General features: G+C 32.7%; 2 protein-coding genes and 1 pseudogene across 2 annotated transcripts; 1 reads left to right on the top strand and 2 right to left on the bottom strand.

Moving 5' to 3' along the window:
* Positions 1–203: 203 nt before the first annotated feature.
* LOC112751599 (protein NUCLEAR FUSION DEFECTIVE 4-like) lies at positions 204–4,820 on the top strand. The gene is made up of 3 exons (XM_072217305.1): positions 204–1,432; positions 2,495–3,032; positions 3,955–4,820. The coding sequence occupies exons 1-3, from the start codon at positions 1,060–1,062 to the stop codon at positions 4,754–4,756; spliced, it is 1,713 nt and encodes a 570-aa protein (XP_072073406.1). The 5' UTR covers positions 204–1,059; the 3' UTR covers positions 4,757–4,820.
* Positions 4,821–8,332: 3,512 nt separating this feature from the next.
* On the bottom strand, positions 8,333–10,369 carry LOC112751598 (peroxidase 47-like; annotated as a pseudogene).
* A 7,926-nt stretch (positions 10,370–18,295) lies between these two features.
* On the bottom strand, positions 18,296–20,900 carry LOC112751597 (peroxidase 47). Its single transcript, XM_025800796.3, has 4 exons — positions 20,349–20,900; positions 19,334–19,522; positions 19,087–19,249; positions 18,296–18,825 (listed from the first exon to the last, which is right to left on the bottom strand). Exons 1-4 carry the CDS (start codon positions 20,595–20,597, stop codon positions 18,446–18,448), a joined length of 981 nt encoding a protein of 326 aa, XP_025656581.1. The 5' UTR covers positions 20,598–20,900; the 3' UTR covers positions 18,296–18,445.
* Between the last annotated feature and the right edge of the window lie 6,277 nt (positions 20,901–27,177).

The following is a 27,177-nucleotide window of genomic DNA, read 5'->3' as shown; positions in this document are numbered from 1 at the left end:
AAGTTCCCACATGAAACCTACTTTAATTTCTTTTCCAAAACCTTACAATATGGCATCCTATAGTGTATATTTTTCTTATCCTAGTAGCCATTTATTTTGTCAATCATATCAAGATATGTAGCATTCAAAGTTTAATTTTACTAGAATCTAAAAAGAAAAATGGTTGAGTAGTATACTTAAAAAAATTAATCCAAGTAATTAATTAATATAAGGGTAAAGTATACTTTTTGTCCTTGAAATTTGGTAAAAAATTTAAAAATATACTTAAGTTTTATTTTGTTTCAATTTTATCTTATAAGTTTTCGATTTGCATCAAATATACACTCGATGGCTAAATTTTCAAAAAATTTAAGACCAATCTAATAATAATATTTGAAAATTATGCTTGATTTGGTTGTATTAAGAGTTGTTCTTATAAAATTGTTATTGAATTGGTCTTAAATTTTTTTAAAAATTAGCCGTCGGGAATATATTTGATGCAAATCGAAAACTTTTGTGACAAAATTGAAACAAAATAAAACTTAGCGATATTTTTAAAACTTTTGTCAAACTTCAGAAACAAAAAATATATTTTACCCTTAATATAATTAATCTGTCTTAGTAAGATAAAACTTTATAATTGTTATATTAAAAAAAAAAAAAATTTAGGTGGATTTGATATTTGTTAGTCCATTATTAATATTAAGAAATAATACCCACCATCACATTCTTATAGAATTTGAAACCTTAGTTAAATCAATGTTATGTTGACACATACACAACTTGCAACACTAATACCTTAAATAAAAGATTATTAGATATGCATAATAGGGAGACAATGATAGGTTTAAAAATTAAAGAATAATTAAGATGTCATTGTATGTGAATAGTAATAATACATAAAACAATAATGTTCTTTTTTTTAAAAAAAATATATATATATATATATATATGTCTGGCCATAAAGACAAATAATACAGCATATAGTTGTGTGTAGAAATAATATATATTAGCCAACCCATGTGTACATATATTATATGCATGGTTCCAAAATAGCCTAAGTTTCCTAAGAAGCAAAAAATGGTAGAAGAAGAGATGAGAAAAATGAAGAAGTTGAGCTACCAAATTGTAACTGGGAGGTGGTTCATGATCTTTGCCTCATGCTTAATCATGTCAGTCTCAGGAGCAACATACATGTTTGGTTTATACTCCAATGAAGTCAAATCCTCATTGGGATATGACCAATCTACCCTCAACTTGATTAGCTTCTTCAAGGACCTTGGTGCAAATCTTGGCATATTCTCAGGGCTTATCAATGAACTCACACCTCCATGGGTGATTCTCTCCATTGGTGCAGCCATGAACTTCTTTGGTTACTTCATGGTTTGGCTCTCTGTCACTGGCCACGTTGCAATTCCCCACGTTTGGCAAATGTGCCTATACTTCTACATTGGTGCACAAATCCTTCCATTCTATACTTTCCTATTTATGTTCCATATGCATCAATTTATTCTCCAAAAAATCAAACGTTTTAAATTTATCTTTGAAAGATACAGTTGTGAATCAAATTAATCATTTCATAAGTTAGATGATAAAACATAGCATAATCATTTTGCCACATATCATCATCTAATTCATTTTATGACACGTGAGATAAGTTTGAACTTTGAGAATCAAATTGATAAATACGTAGTTTTTAGGTAGCGTTTGTTTAAGAAACTAAAAATGAGATTTAGTATTGTGTTTGATGGTTAGAGATTAAAATTAAAAATTCTGTCTCAAAACTCAAAATTTTAGTACCTTCAAAAAGTGAGGATATAAAAAACTTAAATTTTTAGAGATGGAACTGAAATTTTAATATTTCTTTTAAAAAATACCCTTATTTAACTTTTTAAATTTTAAATTTTTTCCTTAATATCTATATTTATCTTAATTTAGACATAAGTTTGAGATATAACATAATCTAGTATATTTTATACTAGACATAATACAAAAACTTAATCTAGTCTCTGTCTCCTTTCCAAACACAGCCTTAGAATGAAGCTATTTAAACTATTAGGCTGCGTTTATTTATAGGGACATGACACTGAGACAGGGACACAGAGTCATGTTTGACAAATGAGACATTGACAAGGACATTGTGTCCAAAGACATTAAATTTGTGTATTTTGTGTCCATCATGACAAAAAGGACACAGAGATATTAACAAGGGATATAACTTATTTTTTATTTTTTCTTTTATTATTATTGTTAACTTTTCATAATTATACTTTTTATTGTTACATTTTTTTTAAAATTTTTTGAATGAAAAAAATGAGAATAAATTAGATTTTTATAATTTGTTCTACTTTATTAACAACAAAATACAAAAATACTAAATTATGTGTGTCTATGTTTATATCTTGTTTTTAGTGTCTTATCTTGTCATGTTCTAAAAAATAAACGCAACTTCAGATATTATCGTACAGTTTTTAATATTCGTATTTATATTTGTATTTGTATTTGTGCGACATAGGAGCTAATTCGCAATCATTTGCCAACACTGGTGCATTGGTAACGTGTGTGAAAAGCTTCCCAAGAAGCCGAGGAAGTGTTATTGGGCTTCTAAAAGGCTATGTTGGACTCAGTGGTGCAATCTTCACTCAACTCTACCATGCTTTTTATGGTGATGATTCTAAGGCTCTCATCTTGCTCATTGGATATCTTCCTGCTGTTATAAGCTTCTTGTTTTTACCCACGGTTCGGATCCTCGACATCGTTCCGCAACGGAAGGAGCTGAGAGTTTTCTACAAGCTTCTGTATATATCACTTGGTGTTGCTGTTTTTCTGATGCTGTTGATTGTGTTACAGAACAGGTTGAGTTTCAACAGGGTTCAGTACATTGTTGATGGCATCTTTGTTCTCTTGTTGCTTCTTCTTCCACTTGTTGTTGTCTTTAGAGAGGAACTTAACATCTTGAAGAATCATCATAATAACATCAATGATGCTTCTTCTTCTTCTTCTTCTTCTGGATTCAAAGTTGTCACACAGGTTCCATCTCCTGCTAATGAATTGTCCCAACTATAATCACACTCACAGGTAGTGTTCAAATTTCAAGTGCAAGTAATTTAGTAACGGGGAATGCTAGGGAACAATGATTATTTTGAACTAACATGAACAATCACTAATCAAATAAAAACACACTACACCTTTAAATTAATCATCTAAATTTTAATATTAAAATAACCATCCGTACACTAGTAAAATAAATATTCGATATATCTATTGTTTACATTATTTAATATTTTTATTATCTACCTATACTTTTTTTTTTAGTAATACTTTTGTTATGTGGATGTTATATATATGTTAGTTATTATGTCCAATATCTTATTAGATTGGTAAGTAATTTAATATAAAATTCAAGAGAAAATAAGAATGTGTTTAGTAGTTAAGACAAGACAATAATATATAAATAAAGAGAAAAAAAAAATACTCTTTAGTAGAAGAATAAAATATAAATAAAAATTTAGTTAATCTGTGTTTTAAAGTTACATGATAAATTTATGTTAGTTAAATGTTTTAAATTTCTTTTATTTAATAAATTTAAAACAAATACATAAAAAACTTATTATTTTTTGTATTTTTAATAAAAAAATTAATTTATAATTTTAACATATATCTTTCTTAGAACACAAGATAAATAGCCCTATAAATAATTTATTTTTTGAGTGTTAAATATATTTTTTATCTCTTTGTTCTTTCAGTATTAGATGTCATGTCTTAACTAGTGAATATGATTTAAGATAATAAAAAATAATAGAAAGTTTGTCTCTTTGTTATTGTTTAAAATTTAGACGGATAAAAATTGGATAAATTATTGTGTAAAAAAATCTTTTTTTGTCAAACATATTTGTGCCTCTCCTAGTATAAACAAAACATTAATATTTTGTATCAAAATGCAATAAATTTTTTTATTTTTTCTTTTAATTACAGTGCCATTTCACATGGTGAAACTTCATGTCTAAGCAACATATTCAAACCCCCAAGCAGGGGAGAGGACTACACAATCTTGCAAGCACTTTTCAGCATTGACATGTTAATCCTCTTCATAGCAACAACATTTGGTGTTGGTGGAACATTAACAGCACTAGACAACTTGGGACAAATTGGTAAATCATTGGGTTATCCCAAGAAGAGCCTCACAACATTTGTATCCCTAGTTAGCATATGGAACTACCTCGGACACGCCTCTTCAGGTTTCGCGTCCGAGGTATTCCTAAAAAAATACAAGTTCCCCCCGCCGTTGATGCTCTCCCTTGTCATGCTTCTATCTTGTGTCGGCCACCTTCTAATCGCGCTTGGAATCCCAAATTCATTATACTTTGCCTCCGTGATCATCGGATTCTGCTTTGGAGCCATATGGCCATTAATGTTTGCAATCATATCCGAAATTTTTGGACTCAAGTACTACTCAACATTGTACAATTTTGGAGCTGTGGCTAGCCCTGTTGGATCATTCATACTAAATGTGAAAGTAACAGGCTCTTTGTATGATAAAAAAGCTTTGAAGCAATTGGAAATGAAAGGACTACAAAGAAAAGTTGGACAAGACTTAACTTGTTTAGGAGTACAATGTTATAGGTTGCCATTTTTCATAATCACAGCATCAACATTAGTTGCTTGTTTAGTCTCATTTATTTTGGTCTTGAGGACTAGGGAATTCTATAAAGGTGACATTTATAAGAAGTTTAGGGTGAAAATTCAGACACATGCAGGGACGGATCCAGGAATTTAACTATGGAGGGGCCAAAATTAAAATTTTATATAATCAAATATAATGTCATATATTTAATAATAAATATAATTATAATTAATTTTTTAATTAAAAAATTAATAAATATTTATTAAATAAAAGAATTATTATCTCAATTTTTATAATTTTTTTCATAATTTTTTATGATTTTACATCTAATAAAATATAAAATTATCTATTTTTAAATATTTTGTTAATTAATTTACTTTAATAAGTATTTATGTGCCGCGAATTAAATTTTTATGTTTTATATCATTATAAAATATGACATAAAATAATATAAATTAATCTCACTAACAATTTTGTTATGTGAATTTAAAATATACTAAAGTATTTTTATATAATAATAGAGGTAAAAGTAATAAAAAAAGAAACAACTAAATTACCAATTAAAAAAAGAATAATATTATTGTAAATAATATTAAAGTATTTTTTATATAATTATAGAAGTTAAAATTAATTTAAAAAAATAAATATAAAAAGAACTTTAAATCAAATAAAAAAATACAAATAATATAAATGTATGTAGAGAAATTTAAACTCTAATACATAAAAAATATTAACTCTTTTTATTATTATTACACTATTAAATTTTACTCTATATAATACATCTATTATAATAATATATGAGTTTAAAATTTGTTGGGGGGGCCAAGGCCATCACTTGTCCCCCCTTAAATCCGTCCCTGAAATGGGCTACATTGAAAGCACTTCAAGCATTCTCACTACCATCTCCGACCTCTTCAGACTAGACGAAAGAAGTCGGAGATAGTAGTAGGGTGCTTGAAATATATTCACGTCAACTCCAAAATGGCTGTTAGGGGTACCCGCAAGAGAAAAAATATTTTATAAAAGTACTTGTATTTAAATAACATGTGAAAAATAGAATTGAAATTAATGGATTCAAAGATATTGAGAATTTTGAATTTATAGAAAAAAAAAAGGAGAAAAAACTAGTGAAGTGACTAATTTGTGAAGTGACTAATTTGGTGCACGACATTCAATTTCAGGGACTAAAATGAGTTACTTAACGCAAAGTAAGAGACTAATTTGGTGCATCTACAATAATGACATAATAGATGACACGTGGACGACTACTGTTGCGACACGTGGCACAAACAGACATGTGACCAAAAAGCACTGTAACACGTGGCACAACCATCCATGTCAACATGCCACGTGTCCCTGGTCAACACATCATCATACTATTACATGTAGCTAAATCATGGAGCGACACATGTCACTAACAGCCTACGTCATCAAGTCATGTAATCACGTCCTTAATGGAAAATAGGTTAAAGACAAACATGGTGCATTTTTGTCCATCTCAGAGACGTAATTGGTACAATTAGAATCTCAGAGACAATTTTAGTGCACGACGTCAATCTCAAAAACCATTTTAAGATTTAACTCGTGTACATATACTTAGAATTTAAGAATGTGTTAATGTATCTACTAATATATATGATAGCATCCTACCGTGTGACTTTTAAAAATTTATTTTTACGTATATTCTCAGAAACTAAAGATCATATTATTTATTTGCTATTTTTATCTTTTTAAAATTAGTAAAATACACAACCAAAAAATAAAAAATTTATTCGTTCAAAAGCATAAATAAAAACTCAACATTTTCATGTATTTTATGTCTAATCCCAAAGTAAGAGTGAATAGTATAACGAAAAAGAAATAAAATTAAAATAACTAATAAAAAAAATACGAAATACATATGATATAATTTAATTCATTATTTAAAAATAATTATTCAAATAAAAAGATACATAGAAAAAATTAGTAATCTATGTGTAAGTTTTATTTTATAATATAAAAAAAGAATTAATTCAACTGATTTATGAAATCATTAATAAATAAGGTTATCAAATTTTTACATATGATCACTCAAATATGATTTTAACCAAACCAGCTTTTCCATCACAAGCTCTGATTGTTACAAGAGAGAGAGTAAAGGCAAGTGTTCATAAACAAAAATTTCAGGGAGAATTTCTGTACTTTGTATGTGTACCGTAGTGTGACCCTAGACTTTTTGCTAGATTTATGTTACCCTATCTGCTAGTACCCAGCAAAAGGGAAATTAGTAATTATAAGGGGGACACATTTTATAATGATTTCGTCGCTCAAATTATGTAACGGAAATACATATTGCCAAATTATTCTTCCTAAATCGGCAAAAAAAAAAGATACCACTTTAAAATGGATTCAGTCGGTATATAAATTTCTATACTAGACATATTCATAAATAAAATAACTTGAGAGTCAACAGTTCGTTACACGTGAGAGTTCAATTAGTTACTCTGTGCTATTTAAGCAATGCAGTTCAAACAGTTATTGAACAATACAATTACAATCTGAAGCTCACTCTCAAATCCTCTCTTCTCTCACCTCATCTCAAATCCCTCTTTTCCTCATCCTCTCCAACTGAGGCCTGGTATCATTTCATTCGCTTACAGTTATACCATCAACCCACAACCCACTCAAGTTCTAGTTCTTGTTTTTGTTCATCACATCATTCTATTTCTCTCAATCAGTGATCCAACCCAATCTAAAATCAAGTAAATAATCTCTTTATTATTACTTAATATTTTATTTTGGCTACAAACATGTACCATTTTATATACAAAAATGTTTCACATATGTATGATAAGTTCGTTCGAAATTGAAGTCCTGTGGTTTTGGTGCCCACATGTTTTTCTCTTTGCCATTGGTTTTCCTTAGCTATGTACACACTACAAAATCATTGCAAAATTATAATAGCATCTTTGAATATGGCAACGAAGAAAATCCGATATAGTTGTGTTTAGTTTGACAATTTACGGTGTTTGTATACAAAGGATGCTAGTTCGCTGGGTTCCACCGTCTGAAGGGGCTATCAAACTCAACGTCGATGGAAGTTCAAGAGGAAATCCAGGAAGAGCCGGATGTGGTGGCTTGCTTAGAGATCAAGATGGCAACTGCATTACCGGATTCGTCAGTCATATTGGTTTCGCCGGCAGCATTGCAGCGGAACTGGTAGCTATTCGCCATGGTTTGTGGTTGGCGTGGCAGTTTGGGTACAGAAAGGTGGAATGTGAAAGTGATTGCATGGTGGCTCTCGAGATTATTCATGACAATGCCTGAGACTTCCCGGAATTCGCAGATATTGTAGAAGAAATTCTTCAGTTCATGCTTCTTGAGTGGGATGTCACTATCTACCATGTCATGAGAGAAGCAAATTCGTGTGCTGATTTTCTGGCAAAAATAGGTTCTTGTTCGAGTTCTGCATTTTCTCTTCTGAATAGGCCTCCGCCGGAACTCACTCACCTTCTTCTTGCCGACTCCAAGGGTGTTCTTTATTCTAGAGCTTAGTTGTATGAGGTTTTAAAAATTGTTGAGTTTTTTTTCATTATTCCTTAAATTATGCATGGTTGATGTACTCTTTTTCCTCTATTGGATTTTTTCCCAAGCTCCATGGGTTTTGTCCATAGGGGTTTTTTAAGGAGGCATAACCTACATAAGCCGAGTATCCATATAGTCGATACCAATCTTGGTGGAACAATGTACTATTCAGAACTATGTAACATATTCAATTTCAATGAAATTACAAAATTTCTGGAGAAATTATTCAATTCTATATTAACTGTTAATAATTGTCAATTATGTTCATCAGTGCTAATGTAATATTTATCAAACTATAGATATATAAATACATAGATCATATATTTGCTTTAAATAAGTCATAGCTAGATTCTCCAATTCAATTCATTTTGCGGCAGTTATCTCTAATTTGACCCTTGGAACCTTCTTTGATATCAAGCAAGCTCATTTTGACCATGGCTTGTTGCAAATCCAAGAAGAACAAGGCTTGGTTCTGTGCATAAGAGTTGACAAAATTCCTAGCTCTTGGACTAGTGAACGATGTTTGATCACAAATTGTCGAAATCATCCCTTGTTTCATCGAAGGGCTGCTCAGCATTGTCACCGGCACTGCATGTTCTGGACAGTGTCTTTGCAAATTCTGAGTTCAAATTTGGATCTACTTTTGTTAGCCTGTTCTTGAAAGAAGAACACCTACCTACTCCTATTGTGTGAGCCCCTGAAGATTCAAAACCACAAAACATTATTAAAAATGTTTCCTTGTTGCATAATCTCTATCAACTATTCTATTTGAAAATTATATGCATTTCTAGTTTAATATATAGATATTCTGTAACAGAAGGAATGACATAGTGAAAGCTAGTAATTATTAATTTAGAAGCTATTCATCAAGAAGCATGTATATATAGATAGAAATAGAAGCATAGGGACATATATGTATATTAATTACCAGAGAGAGCCACCATCTCTTGTGCTGAAAAGCCATGTTGGCCAAACATCTTGATGAGATCAGAAGCATTGAAGTTGGGAGATGGCAGATTAATGGTATCCTCAATTTTGGACCTTGTTCCATCTTTTCTTCCCTTTGGTATGTCATAAACTGGCCCCCCTGCCTGCTCATTGTGCCATTCATAATATATATTAGTATAAAATTAATGGTAAATAGAAAAATATATAAGTAGGTTGATCTTACAAAGAAAACTGCATCCCTAGCAGCTAAAGCAAGAATATCAGCACATGAAACTACTTCAGGGCATTGTCTTTCAAGCTCTTCTTTGATGTCATCAATGATTTCATAGCCTCTCAAACTCAAATTTGCTGGTGAATTCTTTTCTGCTTTGTTACCCTTTGTGGAATCAATCAAAATTGATCCATCACATCCCTAGTAGCAGATCACACAACCATACATATATGTTAGAATATTTATAATCTGCAATATATGTTGAATTTTATGGCAGAAAAATGGATACAACATGCATGACATCTTTTTAGTGAGTTACTTATTTACTATACCAATTGAAATTTTATATTAATATTGAGCTATATTTCTAATTTTTATAACAAATTTGATATTTATTCCAAAAACATTTATAATTACCAAGTCAATAATGTTATTCTTCAACATTAAAAAAATGAAGAATTATAAATATTTTTAAAATAAAACACACATTAAATATGTTTTAAGAACATGCAAGTATTTTTCTCTAACTTATTATATTACTCACAGAAACTCCAAAACAAAATCTTCGAACATGATACTGACACCCTATGACCGTAATAACAAACTCAACTAAGTAATTTCGCCAAACAACAACATGATCATTATTAATTACCACAAACTTAATTGAAATAGAAATGAAATTAAGAACCTGAATGAAACAATCATGGAAGTACATTCTGAGAAGAGGAGCAGCAAGTGAAGGATCATCTTCCAATGCCCTATTGATAATGTCCTTAACAACAGATTCAACAAAAGGGCAACTAAACAAATAGTAATTCATGTTCAAACCATCTGCTCCAATTCTGAAACCACTCACAATAATTCCCATCACACCAAACAGTCACCAAATTAGTCATCACTATCTTCAAACACTTCAATGGCCTTTTGTACACCATATTAATCAATGATACACAATACTATATATATATGTGTGTGTGTGTGTGTGTAGCACTAAATTAAAGAACACACTTTACTTAGTGGGAAAAAGCTGGCAGAACAATACATTCATTGTAGAGTGAGGAAACTGCAATATGTATATGTGCTATATATAATGATTGAAAATATACAAAATAAGCACAAAATTAGATTAAGGTGAGATTGAAAGGATAAAAAGTAAATAAAAAAAAATTAAATATCTGGATAGTGGTTTATCGTTTACTTTTGTTTTCTAAATTTCTTGAACCCTACGTAATCATATTGGTCAATATGAATGCTATATATGTATGTGTATATATATGGATGCATGGTGATTGCATTTGCATGTAAGTTGACAATAATAAGGATGTTCACCTATGTATAATTTTATTGAGTTTAATTTTGATGTTATAATTATTTAATTATAATAAATTATTCTTTTATTGTTTAAATTGTATTTTTAAAGAAATTTAATAATTATATTATTTTTTAAAATATCTTTTAATAATTTTTTAATTATTAAATTATAATTTTACCAAAATTTTTGTTAACAATTTTTTTTATATTTTACTATTAATTTTTCGATATCTATATATATTATTTTAATATTAAATAAAAAATTTTAGTAAGATTATTTTTCAATATCAATATATATTAATTGTTATACATATTAATAGTGGTAAGATTTTATATTTAATGTTAAAATAATATATATTGATATCAAAAAATTAATGGTAAATATAAAAATAATTATTAACAAAAATTTTAATAAAATCACAATTTAATAATTAAAAAATTATTGAATGGTAGGTATTTTAGAAAAAATAATTTAATTATTAATTTTTTAAAAAATATTTTGATAAAAATATAATTTAATCAATAAAAGAATAATTTATTAAAAGGTATTTTAGTAAGTAAAATTTAATGACAAAAAATAAAATTTTTGTTAATAGGTATTTTTTCAAAAAATAATTTTTTTTTTAAAAATAGATAAAGTTAATATTAGTTAATACAAAAAATTTAAAATGAATTAAAAAAATATTTTTTAAAAGTTAAAAAAGGGAGAAATGTATAATTATAAAATAGAAGAAAAAAGAATGTCATTTTAACATATCGAAAGAGAGGGAGTGAAATTTTCTCTTGTAATTATTGTTATTGTGTGAGTTAGTATAGTGGTTCATACGCGTCTAAGTTACATGCGGGAGAGGTCTTTTATTCCGTGTAATGTATATGTTATGAGCAGCATGCAACTCTCACTGTATTCAATTTTTATCAAATGAAATGAAATAATATGTTGAATTTATGCTTAGTTATATAATCAGATTTGTTCCATTCAAGTGTATATGTAAAGGTAGGATTGTAACTATTCATAACTTTGAATTAGAATCTAGTTTATATATAATATATGAGTAAGGATCAAATAACGTAATTTATTCAAGATATATACATGATAATTAACATAATATATTTATTCAAATAAAATATAAATAAACAAGAATTTTTTATTACATGCTTATTAATGTCTATTTCCATAAAAATTTGGTATAAATATTATTCACCATATATTATTATGATTCAAGGGTTAGATAGATCCTCATAAGTTTATGGTATAATTTTTTGGTATTTTTTTAAGGTGTTTAAATTGCGATGGAAATAAAAGAAAAATGAACTGATTAATATTAATTCCAATACAAAGCAAATATATATAAAATGGAAAAGGATAAATAGGTTTTTGACCTTTTGTCTTGCGGATATTTTCGTCTCTAACCATTAAAAGATATTTTTAAATTTCTGAGCTTCACAAAACTTGGACGGATCAGTTCCTCCGTCCAAATGCATCTGTCAGACCCAATAGAAAAGTCTGACGTGACTACTTTAATGCTTGTCACGTGTACGTGTGGATCACGGGTACGCGTCACCTGACAGACTTTCTTCTCACGCAGGATAAAAGATCAAGAATTTATTTGTCTTTTTCTCTAAAAAAAATTATGAATAACTAGTATAAGAAAACAATAAATTTAATTACAATGTGTATAATAAAAAAAAAATTAAAATCAGATGATAATTAAATTAATTAATTTTTAATAATTTTTAATTTTAAATTTTTAAAAAATAAAAATTTGCAATAATAATAATTACCTATTGTTGGTGGGCCTCAACAAGTTTGAAACAAAAAAAAAATAATTAAATAAAAGGAAGAGAAGTGGCTAAAACCAGGAAGAGGGAGAGAAGGTTTATTCATTATTCTGAATAAAACCAAACGAAGCAGGCTTGGACGTCGAATGAGAAAAAGAAATTTAGGGAAAAAAGGCAGGTTATTTTTTATCCCATTAAATTGGTAAATTTGTTTTATTTTTTATAAAATTTTAGTATGTTATTTTTAGTCTAAAAATGAATATTAAAATATAACTTGTTAGTTGTATTATTTTTTTTTGCTGATTTGAGATACCCACTTTATAAATAATTTATGTTGATTCTATCAATTTTGATAATGTATCTTGTTGATTGTTGAGATGTCCTAGTGCTACTAGAATGACTGATTGTGTACTCATTATTTTGATAGTGGAAGATTTTACTGGACTAGGTCTCGTGGGTTTTTTGTCCTTTTTTTAGGAATTTTTTCACGTTAAAATTTTAGTGTCTGATTATTTAATTTCTACCATTATATTTTCTACTTGGAGTATCTTTAGTATTATCTATTTAATCGCACAGGTTGTGGGAAAATTATTTTTGGTGCTTTCGCTTTAGACATGTTCTTGTTTGAATTTTTGTTGAGTTTTCCCAACAAAGTGGTATCTAGAGCTTTGGTTGTTTATTGCTGTGCTGATTAAATGGAGGAAAATACTCATGGGCCAAATATGGTCAAATTGAATTCTCAAAATTACTTGATTTAGAAGACCTTCATAGAAGATATGTTGTATAGCAAGGACTTGTATAATCCTGTGGAGGGGGATAAATCAAAAGGTACAAAATCCGATGCTGAATGGAAGAAGCTGAATCGGAAGGCAATTGCTTTGATTAAGCAATGGCTTGATCTTAGCGTATATTCATATGTTGACACCGAAACGAATGCTGAGAAGTTGTGGAATAAATTGAAGGAGTTATATGAGAGAAAGAATGTGCAAAACAAAGCATTCTGGATTAGAAAGCTTGTCAATATGAAATATATTGAAGGTAAATTAATGTTGAAGCACTTGAGCACTTTTCAAGAAACGGTGAACCAACTGACAAATAATGAAATCACTTTGAATGACGAGTTGCAAGTCTTGTTGTTGTTGAGCTCTTTGCCTGATAGTTGGAAAGTTTTGGTTGTGACACTAACTCACTTAGCTCCAAAAGAAAAGTTGACGTTAGCAATGGTTAAAGAGAGCATGTTGAATGAAGAAGCATGGTTTGACTAATGCCTCCTCCCAGTCAGAAGCACTTTTTCAGAGTCACGGGGAAGAAGACAAAGTAGAAAACCTCACAGTTCTGACAAGTCAGAGTCAAACCAAGTCAAGAGAAAAATACAAGCCAAGAAAGGAGTTCATTTGTCACCATTGTGGCAAGTCGGGGCATATCAAGAGGTATTGTAGGTTCTTGAAATGAGAACAATCAAGGAGAAGAAACAAAGACAAAGGTAAAGATAGTGATAAAGAAACTGCTGCTATTGTTTATGAAGATGTTCTTATCACATATGATAAAAATTATGTGAATCTTGTCTGTGATGATTCCACTTGGATTATGGATTCTGGTGCCTCATGTCATGTCACTCTGAGGTGTGAACTTTTCACTTCCTATACTACTGGAAATTTTGACAAGATTAAATTGGGAGATAAAGGAGTATGTGATATCATTGGTATGGGTGATATGTGACTTGAAACCAACATGGAATGCAAGTTACAGTTGAAGAATGTTAGGCATGCGCCAGATATGTGGTTCAATCTTATTTCAGTCAAGGCATTGGATCAAGAGGGTTATTGCACTTCCTTTGGTGGTGAAAAATGCAAGATTACTAAAGGAGCTCTCATTGTTGCTAAAGAAGACAATAGTCTCACTACTCTCTACCAGTTGCAAGCAAAGTTGTGCAAAGAAGAGGTGAATGTAGCTAATGATTCCTCTTCTGATTTGTGGCATATAAGGCTTGGTCACTGGAGTGAGAAAGGACTAAGCGTCTTAGCCAAGAAGCACTCACTTTCCGTGAAAGGTACAACTTTAAATACTCGTACTCATTGTTTTGTTGGAAAGCATGCTAGAGTATCATTTTATAGTTCTGGACCTCATAGGAGATCACATGTTCTAGATTTAGTTCACACTAATGTTTGCACCATGAATGTTAAGACACTAGGTGGTGCATCATACTTTGTTATTTTTATTGATAATTATTTTCGAAAAATGTGGGCTTTTGTTTTGAAATCTAAAGACCAGGTGCTCGATACCTTCAAACACTTTCATGCAAGTGTTGAAAGAGAAATAGGAAGGAAATTGAAATGTGTTCGAACAGATAATGGTGGTGAATACAGGGGTCCGTTTGAAGAGTATTGTAAAGGACATGGGATTAAACTTGAGAAAATAGTTCGTAAGACTTCTCAATATAATGGAGTTGCAGAGAGAATGAATTGCACTATCAATGATAGAGTTAGGTGTATGCTCTCTCATGCAAAGTTGCCTAAATCCTTTTGGGGTGAAGCAATGAGGACTTCGGTAGATTTGATCAACCTTTCTCCTTCAGTTCCACTAAATGTATGGTGATGTTCCAGAGAAAGTTTAGAGAGAGAAAGATGTCTCCTATAGTCACTTGCGAGTGTTCGGCTGTAAGACTTTTGTTCACATTCCAAGAGATGAAAGGTCCAAGCTTGATGGAAATTCAAAGTAGTGTATCTTCATGAATTATGGTCACGAAGACTTTAGTTACAGATTATAGGATCCAGTGAGTAAGAAAATAATTAGAAGTTGAGAAATAATTTTTTTTGAAGACCAAACTATTGAAGATCTTGAGAAGACAGATAAGCCAACAATAACTGTTAGACGTTTTGCTGATGATGAACCTGGTCCTTGATGAGGGAGATGTACAAGTTGATAATGATGGTGATGATTTGCATGATGAACTTACACCTCAACCTGAGGTGCCAGATGTTGAATTTCCACCTGAACCACCAGTTGAGGCTGAATTGAGAAGATCTACTAGAGAGCGTCATCCTTCTCAGAAATACTCTCCTCATGAGTATGTGATGAACACTGAGATTGGAAAACCAGAGAGCTACCAGGAAGCTACGTCTGATGAGCACAAGGAAGATTGGTTGAAGGCCATGCAAGAAGAAATGAAATTCTTGCATGAGAATCATACGTTTGAATTGGTGATGCTACCGAAGGGTAAGAGAGCATTCAAGAAGAAATGGGTGTTCAAATTGAAAGCGGATGAAAATGTCTCACGGCCAATGTACAAAGCTCGATTGGTTGTGAAAGGCTTTGAGCAAAAGAAAGGTATTAATTTTGAGAAAAATTTTTCTCCAGTTATGAAGATGTCCTCTATTCAAGTTGTGTTTGGATTGGCAGCTAGTTTGAATTTAGAGGTTGAGCAGCTTGATGCGAAGACTGCATTCCTTCACGGTGACATAGATAAAGAAATTTATATGAAACAACTAGAGGGTTTCGAGGTTAAAGGAAAGGACAATCTTGTATGCAAGTTGAAAAAGAGCTTATATGGGCTGACGCAAGCGCCAAGGCAGTGGTACACAAAGTTTGATTCCTTCATGGAAGGTCATGGGTATAGTAAGACTTCTTCTGATCATTGTGTATATGTTAAGAAATTCTCTGATGGTGATTTTATAATTCTCTTGCTTTATGTTGATGGCATGTTGATTGTTGGTCATGACACTAAGTAGTTGAAAGTCTTAAAAAAGATTTGAACAAATCTTTTGCTATGAAGGATTTGGGTCCTGCAAAGAAAATCCTTGACATGAGTATCACTCGTGGCAGGAAGAATGAAAAACTGTGGTTGTCACAGCAGAAGTATATTGAGAAGGTTTTAGAGAGGTTTAGCATGAGTAATTTCATACCTGTTAGTACTCCACTTGCTAGTCATTTCAAACTGAGTTCATGACAATGTCCTACAAGTGAGAAAGAGAAAGCAGAAATGAAGAAAATTCCATATACATCTGCAGTTGGCAGTTTGATGTATGATATGGTTTGCACCAGGCCAGATATTGCTCATGCTGTTGGAGTTTTTAGTCGGTTTCTCTCTAATCCTGGCAAGGAACACGGCAAGCAATGAAGTGGATTTTCAAATACCTTATGGTACTTCCAGAGTTTGTTTATGATTTGGAAATGGCCAACCTATGTTGGATGGTTACATAGATGCGGATATGGCTGGGGATCTTGATTCAAGAAAGTCTATTTCTGGTTATATGATGACTTTTGCAGGGAAAGCTGTGTCATGACAATCTCGACTTCAGAAATGTGTTGCTTTGTCTACTACAGATGCAGAATACATTGCTGTTGTTAAATCTTCTAAGGAACTCTTGTGGATGAAGAAATTTCTACAAGAGTTAGGCATCAATCAAGAGAAGTTTGTGTTATTTTGTGACAGTCAGAGTGCTATCCATCTTAGCAAGAATCCGATGTTTCATTCCAGATCAAAGCACATAGAGGTGAGGTATCATTGGATATGTCAAGCGCTTGAGATGAAGTCATATGCATTTGAGGAGTCCATACCGATGATAATGGTTCAAATATGATGACTAAGAGTTTACTTGCAGTGAAATTTGATTCCTACAAAGAGAAGGCGGACTTGTTGGACAGCCTATCCCCACTTAAGTTGATGAGGGGAGATTTGTTAGTGGGCCCACAAATTAAAAAAAATAATTCAATAAAAGGAAAAGAGCTAAAGGCACGAAGAGAGAGAGAGAGAAAGTTTATTCATTTTGAATAAAACTAAACAAAGCAGGGGCTTCGACGTCAAAGGAGAAGAAGAAATTTGGGGGAAAAGGGCATGCCATTTTTTATATGATTAAATCGATAAACTTGCTCCATTTCTATAAAATTTTAGTATGTTATTCCTAGTGTACAGATGAACATTAGGATATAACTTGTTAGTTATATTGCCTTCTCTTTTAGTTGGTTTTGGTGCCCACATGTTTTTCTCTTTGCCATTGGTTTTCCTTAGCTATGTACATACTACAGAATCATTGCAAAATTATAATAGCATCTTTGAATATGGCAACGAAGATCATCAGATATAGTTGCGTTTAGTTTGACAATTTACGGTGTTTGTATACAAAGGATGCTAGTTCGCTGGGTTCCACCGTCTGAAGGGGCTATCAAACTCAACGTGGATGGAAGTTCAAGAGGAAATCCAGGAAGAGCCGGATGTGGTGGCTTGCTTAGAGATCAAGATGGCAACTGCATTACCGGATTCGTCAGTCATATTGGTTTCGCCGGCAGCATTGCAGCGGAACTGGTAGCTATTCGCCATGGTTTGTGGTTGGCGTGGCAGTTTGGGTACAGAAAGGTGGAATGTGAAAGTGATTGCATGGTGGCTCTCGAGATTATTCATGACAATGCCTGAGACTTCCCGGAATTCGCAGATATTGTAGAAGAAATTCTTCAGTTCATGCTTCTTGAGTGGGATGTCACTATCTACCATGTCATGAGAGAAGCAAATTCGTGTGCTGATTTTCTGGCAAAAATAGGTTCTTGTTCGAGTTCTGCATTTTCTCTTCTGAATAGGCCTCCGCCGGAACTCACTCACCTTCTTCTTGCCGACTCCAAGGGTGTTCTTTATTCTAGAGCTTAGTTGTATGAGGTTTTAAAAATTGTTGAGTTTTTTTTCATTATTCCTTAAATTATGCATGGTTGATGTACTCTTTTTCCTCTATTGGATTTTTTTCCCAAGCTCCAGGGGTTTGGTCCATAGGGGTTTTTTAAGGAGGCATAACCTACATAGGCCGAGTATCCATATAGTCGATACCAATCTTGGTGGAACAATGTATTATTTAGAAGTATGTAACATATTCAATTTCAATGAAATTACAAAATTTCTGGAGAAATTATTGAATTCTATATTAACTGTTAATAATTGTCAATTATGTTCATCAATGCTAATGTAATATTTATCAAACCATAGATATATAAATACATATATCATATATATTAATTTTAAATAAGGCATAGCTAGATCCTCCAATTCAATTTATTCTGCGGCAGTTGTCTCTAACTTGACCCTTGGAACCTTCTTTGATATCAAGCAAGGTCATTTTGATCATGGCTTGTTGGAAATCCAAGAAGAACAAGGCTTGGTTCTGTGCATAAGAGTTGACAAAGTTCCTAGTTTTTGGACTAGTGAACAATGTTTGATCAGATGTGAGAACCCCATTGCTGGAAACCAAAGCGTCGAAGTACAAGTTGTCGAAATCATTCCTTGTTTCATCAAAGGGCTGCTCAGCATTGTCACCATCACTGCATGTTCTGGACAGTGTCTTTGCAAATTCTGAGTTCAAATTTGGATCCACTTTTGTTAGCCTGTTCTTGAAAGAAGAACACCTAGCTACTCCTATTGTATGAGCCCCTGAAAATTCAAAACCACAAAACATTATTAAAAATGCTTCCTTGTTGCATGATCTCTATCAACTATTCTATTGAAAGTTATAAGCATTTATAGTTTGATATATAGATATTCTGTAACAGAAGGAATGACATAGTGAAAGCTAGTAATTATGAATTTAGAAGCCTTTGTCAAAAAGTTTCACTTAATTATGATATTCATTATTCATCAACAAGCATGTAGAGGTATAAATAGAAGCATAGGGACATATATGTATATAATTACCAGAGAGAGCCACCATCTCTTGTGCTGAAAAGCCATGTTGGCCAAACATCTTGATGAGATCAGAAGCATTGAAGTTGGGAGATGGCAGATTAATGGTATCCTCAATTTTGGACCTTGTTCCATCTTTTCTTCCCTTTGGTATGTCATAAACTGGCCCCCGTGCCTGCTCATGAATTGTGCCATTCATAATATATATTAGTATAAAATTAATGGTAAGTAGAAAAATATATAAGTAGGTTGATCTTACAAAGAAAACTGCATCTCTAGCAGCTAAAGCAAGAATATCAGCACATGAAACTACTCCAGGGCATTGTCTTTCAAGCTCTTCTTTGATGTCATCTATAATTTCATAGCCTCTCAAACTCAAATTTGCTGGTGAATCCTTTTCTGCTTTGTTACCCTTTGTGGAATCAATCAAAATTGATCCATCACATCCCTAGTAGCAGATCACACAACCACACGTATATGTTAGAATATTTATAATCTGCAATATATGTTCAATTTTATGGCAGAAAAATGGATACAACATGCATGACATTTTTTTAGTGAGTTACTTATTATCTATACCAATTAATAAGAATGACACTTTTTTTATGCATTATTCCAATTCATACATAGATACCCTATCCACTTTAAAGTGTGTAAATTTAGCTTTATGTATATAACTACATCTACTCTTATCAGTTATCACTACTTTTTTTATTTCTGCACTCTGTCTTTCATTGTTTTAGAACATTCAAGTTCTTGTTCACTCATTCCATTCAATTCTCAAAGAAAATCAAAACATGTTAGTATATTAAGTTTCTCAATTAAAATGATAACATATGTTCGATTTTTTTTTTTAAATATATAATTTATTGATCACTTACACTCACAAAAAAAGAAGCATGTTTGTTTTGCAGTAAAAAACCCCTCAAAAAACAATGATTTATATTAATAGGGCAATATTTCTAATTTTTATAACAAATTTGATATTTATTCCAAAAACATTTATAATTACCAAGTCAATAACGTTATTCTTCAACATTAAAAAAATGACAAATTATAAATATTTTTAAAATAAAACGCACATAAAATATGTTTTAAGAACGTGCAAGTATTTCTCTTTAACTTAATATATTACTCACAGAAACTCCAAAACAAAATCCCCGAACATGATACTGAGACCCTAACAACAAACTCAACTAAGTAATTTCGCCATACAACAACATGATGGTGATTATTAATTACCACAAAATTAAAATGGAAATGAAATTAAGAACCTGAATGAAACAATCATGGAAGTGCATTCTAAGAAGAGGAGCAGCAAGTGAAGGATCATCTTCCAATGCCCTATTGACAATGTCCTTAACAACAGATTCAACAAAAGGGCAACTAAACAAATAGTAATTCATGTTCAAACCATCTGCTCCAATTCTGAAACCACTCACTATAATTCCCATCACAACAAACACTGTCACCAAATTAGCCATCACTATCTTCAAACACTTCAATGGCCTTTTGTACACCATATTAATCAATGATACAACACAACTACTATATATATAAATATATATATATATGTGTGTGTAGCACTAAATTAAAGAACACACTTTACTTAGTGGGAAAAAGCTGGCAGAACAATACATTCATTGTAGAGTGGGGAAACTGCAATATGTATATGTGCTATATATATAATGATTGAAAATATATAAAGTAAGCACACAATTAGATCAAGATGAGATTGAAAAGGATAAAAAGTAAATAAAAACAATAAATATCTGGATAGTGGTTTATCGTTTACTTTTGTTTTCTAAATTTCTTGAATCCTACGTAATCACATTGGTCAATATGAATGCTATATATGTATGTGTATATGGATGCATGGTGATTGCATGTAAGTTGACACGTAATAAGGGTGTTCACCATTCCATCACTTTTTTTTTTTGTCAAAGATAGGAGACTCAAACCCGCAACCTCTTAATTGAGTATGGAGAGACTATGCCATTTGAGCTATTACTCATTGGCTTCACCATTCCATCACTTGAATCTACCTTGTATGTATAATTTTATTGAGTTTAATTTTGATGTAAGTAAACAATTTTATAATTATTTAATTATAATAAAAGTTATTTTGAAAATTAGTTATTTCGTTATAATTTTTTGAAATTACATATCTAATATAAGAGGTCGCATTCAATACAAACGTATAAGTTTATCAAAATTTTTAGAATCATGCTGATCAGTCAGAAACTAAGGTAGCCTTTGGTAGAGAGACAGAGACTGAAAGACTGATACTGAGGGACAGAGACTTAGAGACAGAGACTGAAATAAATCTCAGTATTCTGTTTGGTGCAAAGTGGGAGACAGAAATTGAAATAAGAATGAAGCTCTAATTTAATTTGTACAAAGGATAAAATTGGAATTAATTAATTGAAATGAAGGTATTTTAGGTATAAAATGTTATTAAAGTTTCAGTCTCCTGTGTCCCTACTTTTTGGAGGTACTGAAATACTGAAATTTTGGGAACAGAGACAGAAATTTTAGTATCAGTCTCTGAGCCAACAAACATAATATTGAGTCTCAGTCTCCCAGTCTCTGTCCTAATATCTCAAAACAAACGCTACCTAAAATTTCATAAAATAAGTAAAATTGTTGAAATTCAGAAAATAATTGTAAATTATTTTTACAGTAGAAAAAGTGAAATTGTGGAACACTAATTAAGGGTTGACAACCAAATTAATTTAATCAATTAATAGGGTTTAATCAAGTAGTACTTTGACTATGAAACCTCCATAATACAGTGCAAATTGACTTGCATATTATTTGGAATTGGATGAACTGTAAGAAAGTGGGAAGTGGGGTGGTTGTGCGTATATATATATACAGAGAGAGAGAGAGAGAGCATTATAGCTGGCTGCCATTTATAGAGAGTATAGAGTGTACAAATAAACTTGTAATGAAAAAGTAATGTTAATGTATGTGGCATGTTATTGTTATTGTGTGAGTTAGTAAAGTGGTTCATACGCGTCTAAGTTACATGTGGGAGAGGTCTTTTATTCCGTATGTATATGTTATGAGCATCAGCATGCTACTCACTTTTTTAATTTGTATCAAATGAAATGAAATAATATGTTGAATTTATGCATAGTTATATAATCAGATTTGTTCCATTCAAGTGTATATGTAAAGGTAGGATTATATACTATTCATAACTTTGAATTAGAATCTAGTTTATAGGATTTGGATCCTCTAAAGTTTGAATTTCACTTTAGAGAGTAAAGTGTGATCTCTCACCATTGATTTCATAGGTAGGAACAAGAATAAATATGAAAGAGAAACTATTCAAGTGTAGAAGATCACACTTTACTCTCTAAAGTGAAATTCAAACTTTAGAAGATTCAAATCGTAGTTTATATATAATCTATGAGTAAGGATCAAATAACGTAATTTTTTTAAAAACTAACCATTGGATTTGAAATTATACCTTATAAATCATCTTTAGGAAATTTTATATCAATTCAAGATATATACATGATAATTAACATAATATATTTATTCAAAATATAAATAAACAAGAATTTTTACTTACATGCTTATTAATGTCTATTTCCATAAAATTTGGTATAAATATTATTCACCAAATATTATTTTGATTCAAGGGTAAGATAGATACTCATAAGTTTATGGTATAATTTTTTGGCATTTTTTGTAGGTGTCTAAATTGCGATGGTAATAAAAGAAAAATGGGGAACTGCTTAATATTAACTCCAATACAAAGCAAATATAAAAAAAATTATGAATCACTTAACATTTCTCAAATTTTATTTGAACTTTAAGTGCCATTATCCAACTAGAATGTAAATTCCAAGATGGTCCCATATTCAAATCATTGGCCAACAATTGTGTCAAGGGTAATTGTCATTCAAACATATGGATGTCGCATTTTTTTTTTTTTTGATGACTATATGGATGTCGCATTTAAAACCAAGAACATACGACAAATTTTAAAAAGATTATCACTTCTATCATGTGTAAACATCATAAAAATCATTTGCGCTAAAAGTCACAATTATTGTTTTAGTTTCACACTATTATTAAAGCATCAATGGATTTGTTCTTACATTCCAAGATCAACCAATTACATGTTATCCCAAGTTTTGTACATCCAACTCATAATCCATAAATTTTGCCAAATAATGTCTCAGTGGAAACAACAAAATTTAACACTAAAAATGGATCTACACAAATTCAACAAAAATGAATACAAACATACATGCTAAGCACAACACTGATGTGCCTTCTCTTTATTGACATAAGCCTGCTTGCATTCACTATAGGAAACCCCCTCATATTTCATCACAAATTTTAAGATCTTTGAATCAAAGAACTAATGGATACAAAAAAGAAAGAAAAATCATAGACTTTGTTGAATATCAGATTAGATCTGTTTTGATATAGTTTCCATCTTTAGATATCTAATTCTGTTGGATCTCCTAGTATTAAGGGATCTGATTCTATCTCCTAGTATTAAGGGATCTGATTCTATCATATCTCCTAGTATTAAGGGATTTTATTTCTGTACCTATGTATATATATATATATTGACGCTGGGAGATAATTCTCTCAAGGGAATTCATCCAAAACACAATCCTTGTCTCACTCCATTCGTATATTTCAAGTTGGTATCAGAGCGGGTTCCGACCCGGCTCTGGTTTCTATTTTTTTTTTTTTTTTTCTTCTTTTCCGGCTGCAATCTCTCAGCCGTGTTCCCTTTTCCCACCAGCTGACACTATCAGTTGTGTCTCTTCGTCAGAAATTGTTTTTTTCGGCCTGTCCCCAAAATTTCTCCGCTGCCCAGGCTTTTTCCGGCCCTCGTTTCCCTTCTGCAGGTGTTTTCCGGCCGTTTCTGAGTGTCTGCCATCATGTCTTCTGAGGTAATCCCCGACACCAACTCCAATGGTGGTAAACCGGCTGTTCTAACAATTGTCGTTTCTGGAACCGCTACAATGACCTCTGAAAAATTGATGGGTGCCAAAAATTACCTTTCTTGGGCTGATTCTGTAGAACTTTGGTTCATGGGCCAAGGCTATGAAGACCACCTTACTAAATCTGTTGATGATGTTCGCGCCGCTGACAAAACCACTTGGAAGAAGATTGATGCCCAGCTATGTAACCTTATGTGGCAGACCATTGATCCACCAAAGCTGACTATGTTTCGGGCTTACAAAACTTGTAAAAAGGTGTGGGATCGTGCTAAAGCTTTATACACTAATGACATTGCAAGACTTTACCATGTTGCTAAGAAGCTGTGTAGTTTACAGCTTCAAGGAACTGATATGGAATCTTATGTTGGGGCTGTGGAAGCTGTCAGGGAAGAGTTTTCGACTCTCCTTCCCTATGTGTCTAATGCTGATGAACATCATGCTCAACAGGGAAAGCTGTTTTTGGTACTTACGTTACTTGGGTTGCCAGCTGAACTTGAATCTCTTCGGCAACAAATATTGGGCACCTCACCCGTTCCTTCCCTTCAAGACGTATTTGCACGACTCTTGCAATCCGGCCCCTCTCTTGAGACCCATACTTTTGACCAAACTGCATTGGCATCCCAATCTTCTTCTCAAGTGTCCTTTCAAGTGCCCACTCGCGGCGGCCGTGGGGGTCGTGGTAATGGTCGTGGTAATCGTACTCGCCCTAGTTGTACCCATTGCCATAGGATTGGTCATACTCAGGATAAATGTTATGCTCTCCATGGTCGTCCTACTAAGGTAGCTAATGTTGTCCAAACTAATGAGCCATCTGACGTTCACTCCGCCGCACAACCACAAGGGATATTTGTCTCTGGCAATGATTATGATGAGTTTCTCAAGTACCAAGCTTCAAAGCAGGCATCTACTCCCGTTGCTTCGGTGGCCCACTCTGGTAATTCTGTTGCTTGTATCTCTCATTCCTCTTCTCTTGGACCATGGGTCCTTGACTCAGGTGCTTCTGATCACATTTCTGGTACTTCTTCTGTCCTCTCTAAACTTGAACACCCTGCATTTCTTCCTTCTATCACTTTGGCTGATGGTTCTAAAATTGGTGCTAAGGGAATAGGTCAAGCTACTCCTCTTCCTACAATACCTTTGAAATCTGTTCTTTACATGCCCAATTGTCCTTTCAATTTGATTTCTATTAGCCAACTTACTCGTTCTCTCAATTGTTCTGTTACCTTTTTTGCTGACTCCGTCATTGTGCAGGATCGAGGGACGGGACAGACGATTGGAACAGGATGTGAGTCTCAAGGACTGTATCGGCTTGCCTTACCCACTACTACTGTGTCTTCTGTTGCTGCTGTTGAGTCTCCGGACGTGGTCCATTGTCGCCTGGGACATCCCAGCCTCTCGAAGTTACAAGCTATGGTCCCGAGTTTATCTCGTCTTACTACCTTAGAGTGTCAAACTTGTCATTTAGGTAAACATGTTCGTAGTTCTTTTTCAAGTCGTGTCAATACACGGGCTGCGTCTCCCTTTTCTGTTATTCATTCTGATGTATGGGGACCTAGTCGAGTTACTTCTCATTCAGGCTTTCGTTATTTTGTCACCTTTATTGATGACTTTTCTCGTTGCACTTGGCTATATTTAATGAAGGACAGATCTGAATTATTTGTACATTTCAAGTCTTTCTGTTCTGAAATTCAAAACCAATTCAAAACTTCAATTAAAATTTTACGAAGTGATAATGCTCGTGAGTATTTTTCAGCACCCTTTTCGTCTTACTTGTCCTCCAAAGGCATTCTACATCAGTCATCTTGTCCTCATACCCCTCAACAGAATGGTGTGGCTGAGCGTAAACATCGTCACTTGATTGAAACTGCTCGCACTCTTCTTCTCCATACTCATGTTCCCCTTAAATTTTGGGGTGAGGCTGTTCTGACTGCATGTTATTTAATTAATCGTATGCCTTCTTCTGTTTTGCAAAATCAAGTTCCTCATTCCATTTTATTTCCTCATGAGCACATTTTTTCTCTTCCACTACGAGTCTTTGGTTGTACTTGTTTCATCCATGATCTTACCCCAGGCAAAGACAAGTTAACTGCTCGTTCTATCCAATGTGTTTTCTTAGGGTACACTCGATTTCAAAAGGGTTATCGTTGTTATTCTCCAGCTCTTAATCGTTTCTTCGTGTCTGCCGATGTCACTTTTCTTGAGAATACCCCTTTTTTCTCTGCACCCGACATCACTTCACCTTCCATTACGGAGGTGCTTCCTGTTCCTTACTTAGATGGGCCTCCTATTCCCACAAAGCCTCTCCAAGTTTATCATCGCCGCCCACGGCCTGCAGTCCAAGATAACTCATCTCCTGAACCCGTGGCTGAACCGTCCTTGGATCCTTCTTCGGGAGTTAGCAGTAGTCCTCCTATTGCTCTCAGACAAGGTACTCGTTCCACCCGTAATCCTAATCCTATTTATAATTTTCTCAGTTACCATCGTTTATCATCTTCGCACTATGCTTTTACCTCCTCTTTGTCTTCTGTTTCTATACCCAAAACAACAGCAGAAGCTCTTTCACATCCAGGGTGGCGCCAGGCTATGATTGAGGAGATGTCTGCCTTACATTCTACTGGTACTTGGGATCTTGTTCCACTGCCACCGGGCAAATCTACTGTGGGTTGTCGTTGGATCTATACTATTAAGGTCAGCTCAGACGGAACCATTGATCGATTAAAAGCCCGCCTTGTGGCTAAGGGCTACACTCAAATCTTTGGTTTGGACTATGGTGATACCTTCTCTCCTGTTGCGAAGATGGCCTCTGTTCGTCTTTTTCTTTCTATGGCTGCCATTCGCCATTGGCCTCTTCATCAACTTGATATTAAAAATGCTTTCTTACATGGTGATCTCGAGGAGGAAGTATACATGGAGCAACCTCCCGGGTTTGTTGCTCAGGGGGAGTCTTCCGGCTTAGTATGTCATTTACGCCGATCTTTATATGGCTTGAAACAATCCCCTCGAGCTTGGTTTGGTCGCTTTAGTGCTGTTATTTCTAAATTTGGCATGATTCAAAGTGAAGCAGATCATTCAGTTTTCTTCCGTCATTCTTCCTCCATGACCTCCATATATCTGGTTGTTTATG

The sequence above is a fragment of the Arachis hypogaea genome, chromosome 15 (assembly GCF_003086295.3).
Source record: "Arachis hypogaea cultivar Tifrunner chromosome 15, arahy.Tifrunner.gnm2.J5K5, whole genome shotgun sequence".
Lineage (NCBI taxonomy): Eukaryota > Viridiplantae > Streptophyta > Magnoliopsida > Fabales > Fabaceae > Arachis > Arachis hypogaea.
The sequence above is the reverse complement of the archived record's forward strand: the minus strand, read 5'-3'. Positions and strand labels throughout refer to the sequence as shown.

Coding starts and splice junctions, on each gene's coding strand:
- LOC112751599 (XM_072217305.1), top strand. CDS start 1,060: ATGGTAGAAGAAGAGATGAGAAAAATGAAGAAGTTGAGCTACCAAATT. Junction 1,433..2,494: donor GTGCCTATACTTCTACATTG/GTGCACAAATCC, acceptor TGTGCGACATAG/GAGCTAATTCGCAATCATTT. Junction 3,033..3,954: donor CCATCTCCTGCTAATGAATT/GTCCCAACTATA, acceptor TTTTAATTACAG/TGCCATTTCACATGGTGAAA.
- LOC112751597 (XM_025800796.3), bottom strand. CDS start 20,597: ATGGTGTACAAAAGGCCATTGAAGTGTTTGAAGATAGTGATGGCTAAT. Junction 19,523..20,348: donor TCCATGATTGTTTCATTCAG/GTTCTTAATTTC, acceptor ATCTGCTACTAG/GGATGTGATGGATCAATTTT. Junction 18,826..19,086: donor AGAGATGGTGGCTCTCTCTG/GTAATTATATAC, acceptor TTGAATTTTCAG/GGGCTCATACAATAGGAGTA.